General features: G+C 37.0%; 1 protein-coding gene across 3 annotated transcripts in view; it reads left to right on the forward strand.

Annotated features, from left to right (window-relative positions):
- The window catches only part of CACUL1 (CDK2 associated cullin domain 1), a 44,853-nt gene that overhangs the window by 18,844 nt on the left and 11,191 nt on the right, over positions 1-14,818 (forward strand). For 2 of the 3 annotated variants that reach the window (XM_036335830.1, XM_036335831.1), the window contains exons 4-7: positions 6,287-6,382; positions 8,624-8,726; positions 10,538-10,627; positions 14,536-14,674. In XM_036335830.1, the coding sequence (XP_036191723.1) occupies positions 6,287-6,382; positions 8,624-8,726; positions 10,538-10,627; positions 14,536-14,674 (428 nt within the window). The remainder of the gene's footprint in view (positions 1-6,286; positions 6,383-8,623; positions 8,727-10,537; positions 10,628-14,535; positions 14,675-14,818) is intronic. The other variant, XM_036335832.1, reaches the window with a different exon arrangement.

Genomic DNA, 14,818 nt, shown 5'->3' on the forward strand with positions numbered 1-14,818 from the left:
TGATCGATGTTTCTCTCTCTTCGATGTTTCTAACTCTCTATCTCTCTCCCTTCCTCTCTGTAAAAAAATCAATAAAATATATTAAAAAAAAAAGCAGTTGTTACAGCAAAGTTATTCTTGTCTCAAAATTTGCCAGTGAGGCACCCTGTAAGTTTACTATCTTTTGAAGGAAGGGACGGTGTTTTCTCCTCATAGGCTTAACATAATGCCAGATCCCAAGGAGAAATCTATAAAAGTACTTACTAATTGATATATGGCATTTGTTAGCTTTACAGCTGAGATTACTAGAACCATCTACTTGGTTAGTTCAAACAGCATCCTGAACTCAGAAAATGAAATTTGGGATGAGCAAGAGAGTCAGATCATGTAAAGAACAGTTATTTGCTGTTGTTTATTGTCACAGTGATCACAATACAATTATGAGTTGTGCTCTTTCTAAAACTTTTTGTTTTGAGACAGTTATATTCCTAAATTGGAAAAGATACAAGGAAAAAGTTTTCTTTAAAAAATAAGCAAATAGGGTTAAGGTGGTAGATTTTGCCAAGTGTTAAGAGATGAAGTGTATAGGAAAGTGAGAAGTTATCCTCGTCCGCCCGAGTTCTTTGGATATTTTCTGTATTAAGTAATTCTTGGGCCTTTTGTAACCGCTCTATGTCATCTAGCTAGTCAGTTTAAAAACTAGGATTAGAACCTAGATTTATGTCATTGTTATATGGATAAGCTGAAGGAATCCTGGATTACAGAGGCTAGACTTTAATTCAGTTTGTTTAAGCTATTTTGGAAACTGTGGAAAGTCGTATTTTAGAAATAAATGAGGAAGAAATGTCCATATCATACTAGTAGTAACAATAGGAGCAGTTAACTTTGAGAGTTAAGAGAGAAGTGCCTTCTGGACTCCCTTTGATTTCTTTATTGTTATCTTTAATTAGAAACACATTCTTACAACTTATCTGAGGAGCATCTAATATGTATGTTATAGCTTAAGGCTCCTGTGGTTCACTTACCTTGTATAGAATTTACCATTTTTTGGATAGTCTACTATGGAAACACTACCTTCGCAGCAGGAATGAGAATGGAATGTCAGATGTATCTGGAAGGGAATTCCATTTTTATGTAGCATCTTTGTCAGCCTCAGGTGTAATTTATGTTGCTTCTGGAGCCTTGACACATCTGTCCATTGGCAGAATGCTCTTGTTCTGGAAAGTCATGGAATAAGCCAGTTAGACTAAAAGCGTATTATACATTGTTTTGCTAAAGTTAGTCATGTAGAGGCAGGTTTTTAAAAAAGGAATTTCTAGTTTAACTCAGAAAATAATATTAAGGATCCTTGAGAGAGCAATTAGGTTCATTTGTGTGTCCAAAATGCCAAAGTCATATTTGGTAATATAGGAATTAATGTTAAAAGATTTAAAATAAAATTTGAGAATTTTTAGCATTTCCATTTGACTTAAAAAAAAAAAAAACAACCCTTCAATTTGCTGAAATTCCCCACCTTTTTGTGCATGTTGTACACCTTTTCTGCCAGGTCATTACGTATATTAAACAGAGTTAATTTAAACACAGATGTAGGCCTCTGCATCTGGGCTTTGTTGACACTTTAATTCTTGACATTGGGTTATAGTTTCTTGATTTTTTTGTTGTTTCTTTTCTTTTTTTAAATATAATTTTATTGATTTCAGAGAGAGGAAAGGAGAGAGAGAGGTAGAAGCATCCATGATGAGAGAGAATCATGGATCGGCTGCCTCCTGCATGTCCCCTACTGGGGATTGAACCCACAACCCGGGCATGTGCCCTTGACCGGAATCAAACCCAGGACCCTTCAGTTTGTAGACTGACGCTCTATCCATTGAGCCAAACCGGCTAGGGCGATTTTTTGGTGTTTTTTAATTTTTGGTAACTGACCTTTGCTGGTGACAGGAGGGCAGGAGGATCTCTAGCAGTAGACAGTTTTTGCCTTAGGTCAGAGAAGGGTCATCAGGTGTAGGTGGGTCACCTCTTCCTTCAGCAAATGACTTTTGCTTTGTATCTGAATAGGGTCCAGGGTACTTGCAGCTTTTGTTTGTCTTCCATTGGCAGCTAATCACCACTTTTTCAACTCCAGTAGGGTGCAGAGCATGCATGGGCTTCTTCAGGTACTTCTGCCCCGTCCTCAAACCTTGGCACCTCTGTGCCACAGAGAGTGGCTCTCACATCTCTTTCACTGCCTTCACTCATCTCTCAAAGACCCAGTGGAAACCCATGGAAAAGAGCTGGCGACTAGGTGGGGACTGCCCTTGTGTGAGGCTCTGGGGGATTCTGTGCTGTTAGCTCACACTTGGCCTTTAATGATTCATTCAACTCCTATGGTTTTCTTGCCAGCTTTTATGGCTGCCATCACCAAAGGAGATGCAGTTCGGGTATTTCCATAGAGGAACTGGTCACTCTTTAGAATTCATTTCACTTGGTTGGGCGTGTGGAAAATATAGAGACTTCAGGTCAAAAAATAGATTCTGTAGTAGGTTAACAAGACTTTTTAAAAAAAATCTATACTAATAAGAGGGTAATATGCTAATTAGACTGGACATCTTCCGGATGTCCTTCCTGACAAAGCCACGGTGGCGGGGGCCAAGGTAGAGGTGGTTAGGGGCGATCAGGCCGGTAGGGGAGCAGTTAGGGGCATCAGGTCGGCAGGCAGAGGCGGTTAGGGGCGATCAGGCTGGCAGGCAGGCAAGCAGTTAGGAGCCAGTGGTCCCGGATTGCGAGAGGGATGTCCGAGGGGTCCTGGATTGGAGAGGGTGCAGGCCAGATTTCGTGCACCAGGTCTCTAGTATAATCATAATCATAAGTGTGGGACTGATGTTCTCTCATGAATTTTCCCATTCTAAGTGGAGGAGGCACTTCACTGTTCTATTTTAATAACTTCATAATCACTGAATTTGATAAGTCAAGAAATCGTTAAATTTATAGAAAAAATTCACCTATAGTCTTAATACTAATGTGGAAATGTTAGTGTATCGCATTTTTACTGATTTCAGTATAATTGGCAGCTAAATTGTCACTATTGTCATGCAGTCAATGCCTTGTGTTGCACGGTAATTACTGCTCAACCTTTTCTTGAATTCTCTAGACTTCCTTCCCTTAGAGCTCCTCTTTCCTTTGAAGTGGACACTTCTGAATGCTGAACAGCTGCCAGAGCAGCTGTTTAAAGAATCCCCTGAAGTTCTCATTAAAGCTATACCTTCTGGAAAGTTTCTGAGTCAGGACTTTGGAGTGTGGCAAAGGAATCTGTCATTTACAAGTTCTTCAGACGATTTGGAGAGCTAAGAGCTGCAGTCTTTGAGAGTCACTGGGCTATCGAAGAACCATTGATCCCGAAGCTGGTCTGCTCTTAAGCTCGGAGTGGTGCCATCTTATGTTTAAGTATAAGACTGTGTTGTTGCTGAAGCTACTACTCACATATGCACCCCTTAAGTGTTCTGGGCTAGAGGTATCCAGGCAAACCTGGGCAGCACAAACAGCAAATCACAGCTTAAGAATCTAATGAAGAGGGACTGATGAAATAGACAATGGTGTGTCCAGACAGTTACTGAAATTATGTTGTAGAAATATACTTGACCTGGTAAATGATGCTATGTAGCTGAGTGATAAAAGCAGATTACAAAATAATGGAGTTCCATATTGGTTACACGCACTGACACAAGAATAGAAGAACATGTTAATGGTAATTATCTACCCAATGTTGGTAGTGGTCATTTTCCTATAACTGCATTTTTAACTTTTAAAAATTTTAGCGAACGTGCATTACTTCTGTAAAGATAGATGTTAGTGCCCTTGTAGTGTTTGTTAGATCCTTCCGACCCTTTTTCTTCCCTATCTCATTTTAACATGGAAAAGTCATTATTTAAAGAAAACAAGAATGTTTTTGTGAACATAAAAGCACATAGTCTTATTTTTTCTGTTTCATTTTGGTGGGATGGGGATGGGGTGTAGGTAGACGAGGGATATAAATAAGAAATTGTGGAACTTATTTGCACTTTACATCTGTGGTGTCCAATTCGGTGGCCTCTAGCCATATGTAACAATTCAGAGTGTAAGAGTCCTGAGCCCAAAATATGTGAGAATCACTAGGATAAAACAGTTTCCAAGGTACGTTTTTAGAACAATTGCAGGTCAGTGTGATTGTATGTTAGCATTTGTGTCAAAAGGGGTATAAATGGGATACTTGTTTTTTTGTATATACATAAAATTCTTCTGGAAGGATATAAAGGAATTAAGTGTTGGCTCAGTGAGGAAGGTGTGAAAGGTACGTTCTCTAAACCTTTTTGAACTCATTTGGATTTTAAACTAGATGACTATATTAATCCTTAAAACAAATTTTAAAACACCCCTCCTACCAGCCATGTTATACATTTCCGGGAATCTAGGTCTGTTAGGAAAAGTTGGAGCAAGTTTGGAGAAGCAGTTATTTTTCTGGCAGCTTGCTTTTTTCTTGTTTGAGAAGAAAATGAAGCTTGCTTGTTTCAAGGGTAAAAAATTTCATTTTATGTCCAAGCCAAATATATTCATGTTGAAATAACGTAAATCAAATAGGTAGCAATTTTCCCAGTGGGGCCCAAAGTATACTGAATTTAAGTTTTAAGGACGAACCATTTGATTAGTTTTTAAAAATAGTTTTTTTTCTAGGTTCCTAGTAAAGAGATTAAATTTATTTTAGGAGATTGTTATAATTTATAGTCCTGTCATTTAAAAGGTTTTGAATAAGTGCTGCATGAAATGTGGAAGCTAAGTAAATGTTCTGACATTTGATTCAGTACAAAAAGTGCTTTTTATTACTCATAACCTTTGGGGATTCTTGAAAAGAATAGCTAAGGAATTCAATTTTCTTTATTCTGTCTGCTGTTAAGTATGGCTTTTGATCAATGTTCATGCTTTTAACTTTGAAATAGTGTCCTTTCATGGAAAGGGAAAATTATTTTAATGCAAAAACTCTTCAGATTTTTTTTCAAATAATACTTCTAAAATTTATATCTTTGAATACTGAAATACCATTTCTAGAGTTCTTTGAAGCACTTTAGAGAAAGATACCGCATGTGTTTCTGTTCATTAGTTATAGTTAAAAGTTTGCCCATAATGTAGGACCATTTCCCCAGTTTCTTTAGTTAATAAGGAATGCTTTTAATAATGTTAATGGGTTATTATGAAGTACTTGACAAATGGGTAGTTAATTCATTAAGTTTACTTATTAGTTGCATATGCATATATAGTATTTGCACATGCAAATATAGCATATGCTTGTAATATTTACACAGTATTCTTTTTAAATCTAAGCACAACTTAGAAGTAGCATAATTAGTATTTTTTAATTTTATATGTATGGAAATTGAAATTCAGAGTACTAAATGTATTGTGTAATGTCATACAGCCTTGTTACAAAGTAAAATAATTTAGATTTTAAAAAGGCTAGGTCAGATTTCAACAAGTTAAGTAAAACTTTACTTAGATTTAAGTAAAGCTCTGTTCTTGCAAGACATGCCTTTATGTATACCTACTATGTTCCAGGCTCTGTGGTCAGCACTGAAGATAGAAAGATAAGACATAAATCCTGCCCTCCTAGGACTTGGAAGTTTAGGGACAGTGGGAGAAGTGAATAAGTGTGATGGTGCCTTGTTGAGAGGCCATGTATCCCAGATATTTATGAGGAACTGATAAAACTTGAAGGATAGCTAGAAGTAGCCAGGTGAATCTGTTGAGGGGGTGTGTTAAAGACTTTGTTCAAGTAGAAAATACTCAAGGAAGCCTGACAGCACACTGACTGATACTTGGTAACTGCTAGCAGTTCCTTCCATATGTTTGCTGTGCTGGGCTGTGCAAGAGGAAGAGCAGAATATGAACAGAAGGAGGTAAACAGTGTGCCCTAAATTGGAAATGTGAACTTTTTTCTAAAGGTTGTAGGAATGAATGTAAGTTGATGGAAGGACTTAGATTGACCAAAGTTTGAGACTTAGCTCTTGGGCTTCTTAGCTGTGGGACCATAGTCAAGGGACTAAATATTTTGAGCCCCAGTTGCTTCATATGTAAAGTGGAAATAACATTCAATTTGCAGACAGTTAGGAAGACTAAGAAAATGTTAAAAAAGCACTAGTGTGCACCAAACGTTTAAGTAGTCCATAATGGAAGCTGAATTAGAAGGAGAGACCCCTATACGTATTCTAAGCTTGTAAGAAGAACCCTTTGCATTTAGATGGTGACAGAAGGTCTGTAAACCTGTTTCCCAGGATGCTCACATTCTGTTTGTTCTTTCTCACAGGCCAGCCCTCCAGATGTCTATATTGAAAGATTTAACATAGCCCTTGGACAGTATATGGGAGCACTGCAGAGCATTGTGCCTCTTTTCATATACATGGTAAGTCAGAGCTTGGTTTACTGGTCTGAGTATCGAGTGCGAAGCATGTTCTATTTTTCTTTTACTATATATTATGGTAGAAATGGAAAATAATCTATTTTAGGAATGTTCGATAGTGTTGGCATAGAAGAATTTTCTGTTTTAAAATTACATAAAAAACATTGCTATGTAGATAATTAGGCATTAATATCAGTAACCACCCAATTAGCATTTATTTTATTTCTGCCATAATGGAAGATATTGTGCTTGGAAAATAAATATGTATAAGAAAGATTTTTTGTCCTCAGAAAAAAGAGAATTAAGACATGTATCTAAAATCATGAGTGCCAAGTAAGTCATTCTATAAAAAAATAGAACAATAAAATTTGCTTCCATTCTGATGATCTCTTTCATTTGGAAAATTAATGCCTTGAGTATAATTTGTAGTCTGTTGACTCTGTTGATTAGTCCTTCCCCTCTTTAAATATTTAAAGTTGTAGAATCTTAATGTTAGTGTTCCTATTGAATGGAGGGACTCCTTATCTCAATGAGTAAAATCATTATCCCAATTCCTCTTTGTTTATTAGATTTAAGGAATGGGATGTTTACGTTGGTCCTATTTTCTATAGCATAGAGATTGCATGTTTTATACCAGTCTTCAAAATTATTATTTACTCTCCATAAGATATACTTTACTGAAAAGAACAAAAACAAAAACAAAACACCACAAATTAACAACTAGAAAAAAACCCAAAACAGAACACTGGGAGGAATTTCTGTGATCAGCAGGGACTATTATTTAAATAATTTATTGAAGATAATTACAGTTGAAAAATATGCAGTTAAAAATAACGACATGTTGCCCTAACTGGTTTGGCTCAGTGGATAGAGCGTCAGCCTGCGGACTCAAGGGTCCCAGGTTCGATTCCGGTGAAGGGCATGTACCTTGGTTGCGGGCACATCCCCAGTAGGGAGTGTGCAGGAGGCAGCTGATTGACGTTTCTCTCTCATCGATGTTTCTAACTATCCCACTCCCTTCCTCTCTGTGAAAAATCAATAAATACATTTAAAAAAAAAATAACGACATGTCCATGTTATTTTAGAGAAAAATCTTCCCTAAGAGACATTAGGTGACAAAGCAAGATACAAAGCAGTGTGTAATATTTCTCCATTAGCAAGTGTTTTCTTCTTCTTTAGGGAAAAATGTATATCCCCATATTACGTAAGCAGTGTTTTAGAAAGATTATACAAAGTGTCGTCCCTACTGTAGGACGGGACCTTTGGGAATGGGACAGGGTCTGGCTGGGGGACAGTTCTTTTTATTGTGTAACCTTTTGCATGGTTTTAATTTTTGACCATGTGCATATTATTTTTATAATTTTTTAAAGAGAAAAATAAAACTTGTGTTAAGAATTGAGAGAATCTGCACGTTGTTAGTGTTCCTCTTTGCATTTTCCATTCCTAGACGTTGAGTTAACATTTACACATGAACAAATTCAATCTTTTGTGACTTGTCAGTCATTCTAATCAGGATGCTTCTGGCTGCCAGAAATAGAAGGCCTGATTCAAAGTGATTTAAATAAGGGAAAGAATTAGCTTTTGTAATGATACCCGGATATAAGGCAGTCTCCAGGGTTGGCTGAATCTGTGGTTTAAGTGTCACCAAGGACTCAGGTTTTTTTCTTTCTTTTGTACACAACATCTTGGAACACACCATGTTCTCATGGTGGTAAGAGGACTGTAAGATACTCTTCACTCGAGCCTGGGTTTCTCTCAGTTATTGGGCTATCTTGGGTCATGGGTCTATCTTTGAACCAGAGACCATCTCTAAGGAATGCCGTAGGCTGAATGGCTACGCATTGAATGGAGCGTATGTTGGGGAGTCAACAGTGCAAGTTCAATACCTGCTTTCAGCGTAGGTCACTAATAAATGGGGACCTTTCAAAAGGCACACTAAGTGCTTGTCACACAGTGGTTCCATGTATCTGTACATCATCTCTGTCTAGGTCGTGTCAGGTATCGCCCGTGTTCTTTTGGAGGTGTATGGTTCATTGCATTTCATCTTTATGTGCTTTTACTCCCATGCCAGAAAGACACATAAATAGGGCAGGGCTTTCTATCTGTTGTTTGATGTTGCATTTTTATGTTTTGCTTGATGCTTTTATGAATTGTTTTCTAAAAAAATTTATTTTTAGTGTTTCAGTTTTAGACTGATCATTTCCCCTAATGATGCACTGAAAAGTAATTTATTTTCCCTTTCAGAATAAGTTTTACATCGAAACAAAACTTAACAGAGACTTAAAAGATGACCTTATAAAGCTGTTTACGGAACATGTTGCAGAAAAGCACATTTACAGCCTAATGCGTAAGTACTTTAGCTTATAGGGGTGCGATAACACTAGCAATGATATACATAATTTTTGATCAGAGAACACTGGCACAGCAGAAGGTGTTGAAGCCCAGTTCTCTAGAGAGAGGCATGAGGAATTGAAAATGTGAGTTGAAGATCACCCAGTGAGCTGGGAGCTGCTTGACCCCATTACTGGACAGTGCCTTCGTATCTGGCCTGACACTTGCTACCTCTCCCTCTTCTGACAATGAAGTAAATATTATCAAAGGGTTCACCCCTGACTTTGTTACTGGTAACTCTAGAAGGAGCTTGGTGTGATATCTTTGAGGTGTAGCACAGAATCCTCCCTGATTTTTACTCTCTAGTGCAAAAACCCTTCCCTCATCTGGCTCTGTCATTTTTTGTAAATTTTTAAAAAAATATGTATTTTTATTGATTTTAGAGATGAAAGGAGAGGAGAGAGAGAGAGAGAGAGAGAGAGAGAGAGAGAGAGAGAGAGAGAGAGAGATACATGAATGATGAGAGAGAATCATTGATTGGCTGACTCCTGCACATCCCCAACTGGGGATCAAGCCCACAACCCAGGCATGTGCCCTGACTGGGAATCGAACCGTGACTTCCTGGTTCATAGGTCAATGCTCAACCACTGAGCCATTCTGGCCAGGCTAGAATTTCAGTTTTAAACATTATATTTTGAAAACATTTCCTATAGTGCTTAAATTAACACTTGTCTCTTTAAAATTTATCTATGCCGTTCAAAATTATAACTGTCTACTGATGATAAAATTCGAATGATAAACTTCAACAATGCACCTTTGGCCTTCATATAAATTCAGTGTAACTCACATCTGTTTGAAACTGTGAGGTGATTGTTGGCCAAGTGAGATGGCTTTTCCATTTAAAAAAAAGCAAGAACAGAAGGAAACAGCTTGTCCAATTTTACAACCCTGGCATACAGTAAAATTATGCCATGTTTTATGGAGTATTTTGGTTAGTAAATCGCAGGTCTTAGACAAATTAAAAATGAACTGTTGTTCTGTGTCAGGAGTATCTTTTGTATCCACTAAATAATGGAATTCGTTTGTGTCTGTTAATGATGTTACCTAGAAGAATTATTTCTATCCATTTAAAAATGTTCTAATAAAATCTTTGTCCTGCAGTGGATAACCTGAAAGGAAACTGATTCTGTTGTCATGTTCAGTCAGGGTTGCATGGTTACTAGAGTTATGGAAGTGAGAAGGATGAGCAAGCGTGATCTCTCTTGCCATTACCTTTAGTTAAAAAAAAAAAAAAAAAAAAGTACATACAGCTGTAGCATTTGGGGAAGTCAGTCTGACTCAGAGAGTCAGTCTGACTCTGTGATTGTAGTTACTGAAATTACCAATAATATGTCTTTCAGGAAAATTCCAAGAGCCTCAACTATGGTAATTTGGGGGAAAGAGAAATGATTGAGAGAATTACAGAACACTTCATCCCCCAGGTGCAAATTTTTTGAATCAGGAACATAATAGGAAGCACTTTCAGCTTACTCACTAGGTACCACGAATACCAGTGCTTTTAGAAAGGTTTACTTGTTTCAGAACCTCCATGAGTTGAGTAATTTCCATTAGCATTTCAACAGACCTGTACACATTTACTTGTTCGAGCTCTGTTGCATTGGATTTAAAAACAATCTTTAGTGTATAAACTCTCGGTTTGGCCTCTTGGGGCGTTCTTTTCTTGCACTTGTTTACTCTTCCATCTTTGGGAGAAATAGTAATAGAAAGAGAAACCTTGACAAGAGGTGTTACATCATTTTTATGTCCCATTTTATCTTTTTATTTCAGCTTTACTTTTAGAAGCCCAGTCAACACCATTTCAGGTCACACCTTCAACTATGGCAAATATTGTGAAAGGCCTGTACACTCTCCGACCAGGTAAACTCCTGCATCATTTCTTTTGGGGTTGGACTTGTTTGTGGTAGTTCCATGCCTACCCGTGGACAGTGTTGTTTCTCCCTGTGTTTTCTGAGGCCTAATGGCATTTGGATTGTTATGGCAAAAAATATTGAGTAGATACTCATCATTGTGAAATGTAAACTCAGGACTCAGTTGCAGTTATCTCTATTCTAGTGAAAGCCAACGGAAGTACAAGAAATAATTTGTAGGAGACACTTTAGATAAAATTGACTCTCCTGCCTGGCATTAATCTTTGCCTTTTTTGTTAGGGAGTTTCTCCTTCACTTCTGTCCCACACTACAGATACTATGCATAGACATATAAATTCATAACTCCATCTTCTTTGGCCTCTTATGTAACTTGCAAGCAGTCAGTTGGGGATTTTAGAAGGTATTCCCCTGGGGAAAGAGGGACTACTTTAATTACCTTTTTGTGAAATTCTTTTATCGTTTGAAGATTCAGTGAAATAAGACCTGATCTAAATTGCTTAACACAGTACCTGATAATATAATAAGCATACTAACATGAACTGTTATTACTATTCAGTTGGATTCAGTGGTTGTTTTAATTGGTGGTTTGATTGTTTGCTTAATTTAAAAGATATGTCAGAATTTAGCTTGCTAAAAATGGAAACTTGGTGAAAATTATATTTGAGGTAGAGTATGATGTCAAATACTTCTTTCTACTTTAAACAGTTAGTGACTTCTACAGTATTCAAATTTAATGTTACTTAACTTTGACCAGGTCTTGCTCCATTCTCCATAATTTTTAAACAAATTATGTGTATAAAGTACTTATATAAAGTAGCAAAAATATATTCATGTGTCCAATAAACTCATATTTTTCTTTTTGTAGTTTCTCAGAATTTTGAATTTCATTTTACTAAATGTGATGAAATGGCTCATGGATTTGTCCTTTAGCACTAGGTTATGAATGATTTATTTTATTTTAGTTTGGAAGGCATCCAAGTGCAGTTTGACAAATTTCTAAATTCTACTTCTTAAGTAGGTAGCTTTATCGTAAAAGCTCTGGCTTTCAGCATGAGTAACAAGTTGCAGAATGAAAGTAATCACTATGGGTAGAAAGACTCATAGCTACATGTTCATCTAAATGCTATTTTATCTAAGTTTGAGCTCTTACAGGATTCATACTATTTATGAGGAGAATTCTGTATTTGAGAATTGTCCTTTTCAAAAGGTGAATTGTATCACAGACTAGCCTTTTGTAACCCTAGGCATTTTCTGAGATACAATTAAACATATTTTGACATTTACATGTCTTGCCTATTGTGTTCATGGTTTATTTTATTATTTTTTAAAAATAATTCTTTATTGAAAATATTTGTTCCTGGTTTATTAAAGCAGTTTTATTCACCTGATGGATTAAGGTTAAAATATTTTAAAAGTGGAATTTTATCTATTTATTTATTCATTTTTGAGTTTTTAATTTATCTTTATTTTTTAAAGTATTACAGATGTTCCCTGCCCCCATTGACCCCCTTCCCAGGTCCTCACCGCATTATTGTCTGTGCCCATGGGTTATGCATATCCTATATAATAAAAGCCTAATATGCTAATGATATGCTAAGGCCACTCAACCGCTCACTGTGACGTGCACTGACCACCAGGGGGTAGACGCTCCAACTGGCAGGTTAGCTTGCTGCTGGGATCCGGCCAATTGGGACTGAGTGAGACTGGCCGTACATGCCCTGGAGCCCTCCTGTGTCCCTCCCCAGCCCCGATCATGCACTGGTGGGGGTCCTTCGGCCTGGCCTGTGCCCTCTTGCAATCTGGGACCCCTTGGGGGATGTCAGAGAGCTGATTTCGGCCTGATCCCACAGGCCAAACCAAGGGACCCCACTGGTGCATGAATTTGTGCACTGGGCCTCTAATATGCATATAAGTTCTTTGGTTAATCTCTTCCTGCCCTCTTCCCCTTCCCTCTGAGAATCGTCATTAAAAGTTGAATTTTAAATGTAAAAGTTTCTTTTACTACGGCGCTTCTCACATGCTGGTCTTTGTATAATGAATGTATCTGGATCACCCAAGAAGGTTTTGTTGTTGTTGTTGTTGTTGTTGTTGTTGTTGTTTTTCAAGAAGGTTTTCTAAACTCTAGATTCCTGGGCCCTAATCCTTGGAGATTCTGATGACTGTTATCATTTTAGGTGTGTTTTCATTTGGTCTTTAGAAGCTCAGCTTGAAAATAGTTGTAGGCGTGCCATCCTGCCCTTCATTTATACAAACACTTTTGTTGTTGTTCATATATATTTTAATGACTACGTGGAGTTTCATAAAAGGGCAGGTCTGTTTGATTCCTGCCAGCTCACCCTGATGGTTAGTGTTCCCCTGAGCACTGTATTGAGACTTTCTAAACCATGTTTGAGATGAGCTAGATGGAAGGAAATGATTGAGAACATTTTGCCATGAGTTTGAACAAGGGATGAGTGGATTGACCCGTGTAATTTGTGGTCCTTATTTATTTGGTGTTTTTTTTGTTTTGTTTTGTTTTTTACCATCTCTAACTTGGCTGTTCTGTTGAATTTTTTACTTATCTGACTCAGCATTGCACAGCATTAGTGCAATTTTTTTCAAATTTAGAATTACATTTACTCAGATTATTATTTTTAAATTGAACTCACTGGAATAAGTAGAGCTTTGACATTTTATGGTTCTTGAGGTACACAGCTAAGATGTTTTCCAAGAGGGAACATTTGAAGAGGTCAGATTAAAAGAACCCAAAAGGGTAACAATGCTCAGTAGGGCCACCAGCAAGGAGCGCTGGTTTCATCACACCTGCTCCAGGTGCTCATTATTTACAGTTAGAGTTCAGTGAGCAGTGGGAAGAGATTGTGTTTATTTTACTTGAGTTTTTGTGAATATTAACAAGGCTTTTCTACTTTTTTATTGTAAATTATTTTCATTCCTGTCTTTCATTTATCTGGTCTTAACTGATTTGTAAAAATGCTCCATAATAAAAATATGAATTAATCATCAATGCAGATATTTCCTTAGACTTCTCTATGTCTATTTATTCTGAATGTTTTTCTTTAGATTGTTCTCTTGATCATTTATCTTTTTAAATAATTAAATAACAATACAATTATTTTCTTTTACTGTTTACATATATTTAATTTGCTGTATTTAGCATGGGTCAGGTCAAATAGGTCTTTCTTCAAAAGACTTACTAGTTATCTCCAGCCCACTTGTTAAATGTTGATTTCCCATCCATTTTTGTGGGCTTCCTTTTATATGTCTATTTATTACTATCCGCACAATTCTCTTCTTGGTCCAGTGTGCCATCTTTTATTTATTTATTTATTTATTTATTTATTTATTTATTTATTTATTTATTTATTTTATTTTATTGCTTAAAGTATTACAAAGGGTATTACATATGTGTCCTTTTTTCCCCCCCCGCCCTTGACAATCCTCTGGCCTCCCCTACCCCCCAGTGTCTTACGTCCATTGGTTATGCTTATATTTATGCATACAAGTCCTTCGGTTGATCTCTTACCGCCCTCCCTTCTGCCCCCCAACCCTCCCCAGCCATCTTAACAAATGCTTTATAGGGCTAATTCCCACCAAGTCTCTTCCCTCCAATTGCCCCCCACTCAGAATTCTTAAGTTATCTCGTTCATGTTTTCCCTCACGTTTAGAAGTTTTGATAAGGATCATTTAAAATTCTCTAGAGATTTTCATTAAATTTTGTTATAGTGGCAAAATGTAAAAACATCTGCTTTCTTTACACTGTAAATTCTTTTTAGAAAGGAAATTTAACCTCTTGTATGTTCTTTATCAGAATGGGATTGCACCTAAGTTTGGTTTAATATATATTTAACTTAATTTGCCTCTATGATTTTCTTAATGAATTGTTTCCTTCCCTCACAGAGTGGGTTCAGATGGCTCCAACTCTATTTTCTAAATTTATTCCAAATATTCTCCCTCCGGCGGTGGAATCTGAACTTTCTGAATATGCTGCTCAAGATCAGAAACTTCAAAGAGAACTTATGCAGAATGGTTTTATGAGGCAAGTTTTTTCCCCTTTGTGACAAAATAACATCAGTTTCCTTAGGCCAGTTTGGCTTGGCAGGGGAGGGATGCCAAGGTTCTTAGACGGAAATAACTGTCTAAGAGTCAAGCTGTTCCCGGGAGAGGTAGGCTACCTATGTCT

This window comes from Myotis myotis, unplaced genomic scaffold (assembly GCF_014108235.1).
Source record: "Myotis myotis isolate mMyoMyo1 unplaced genomic scaffold, mMyoMyo1.p scaffold_m19_p_15, whole genome shotgun sequence".
Taxonomy (NCBI): Eukaryota; Metazoa; Chordata; class Mammalia; order Chiroptera; family Vespertilionidae; genus Myotis; species Myotis myotis.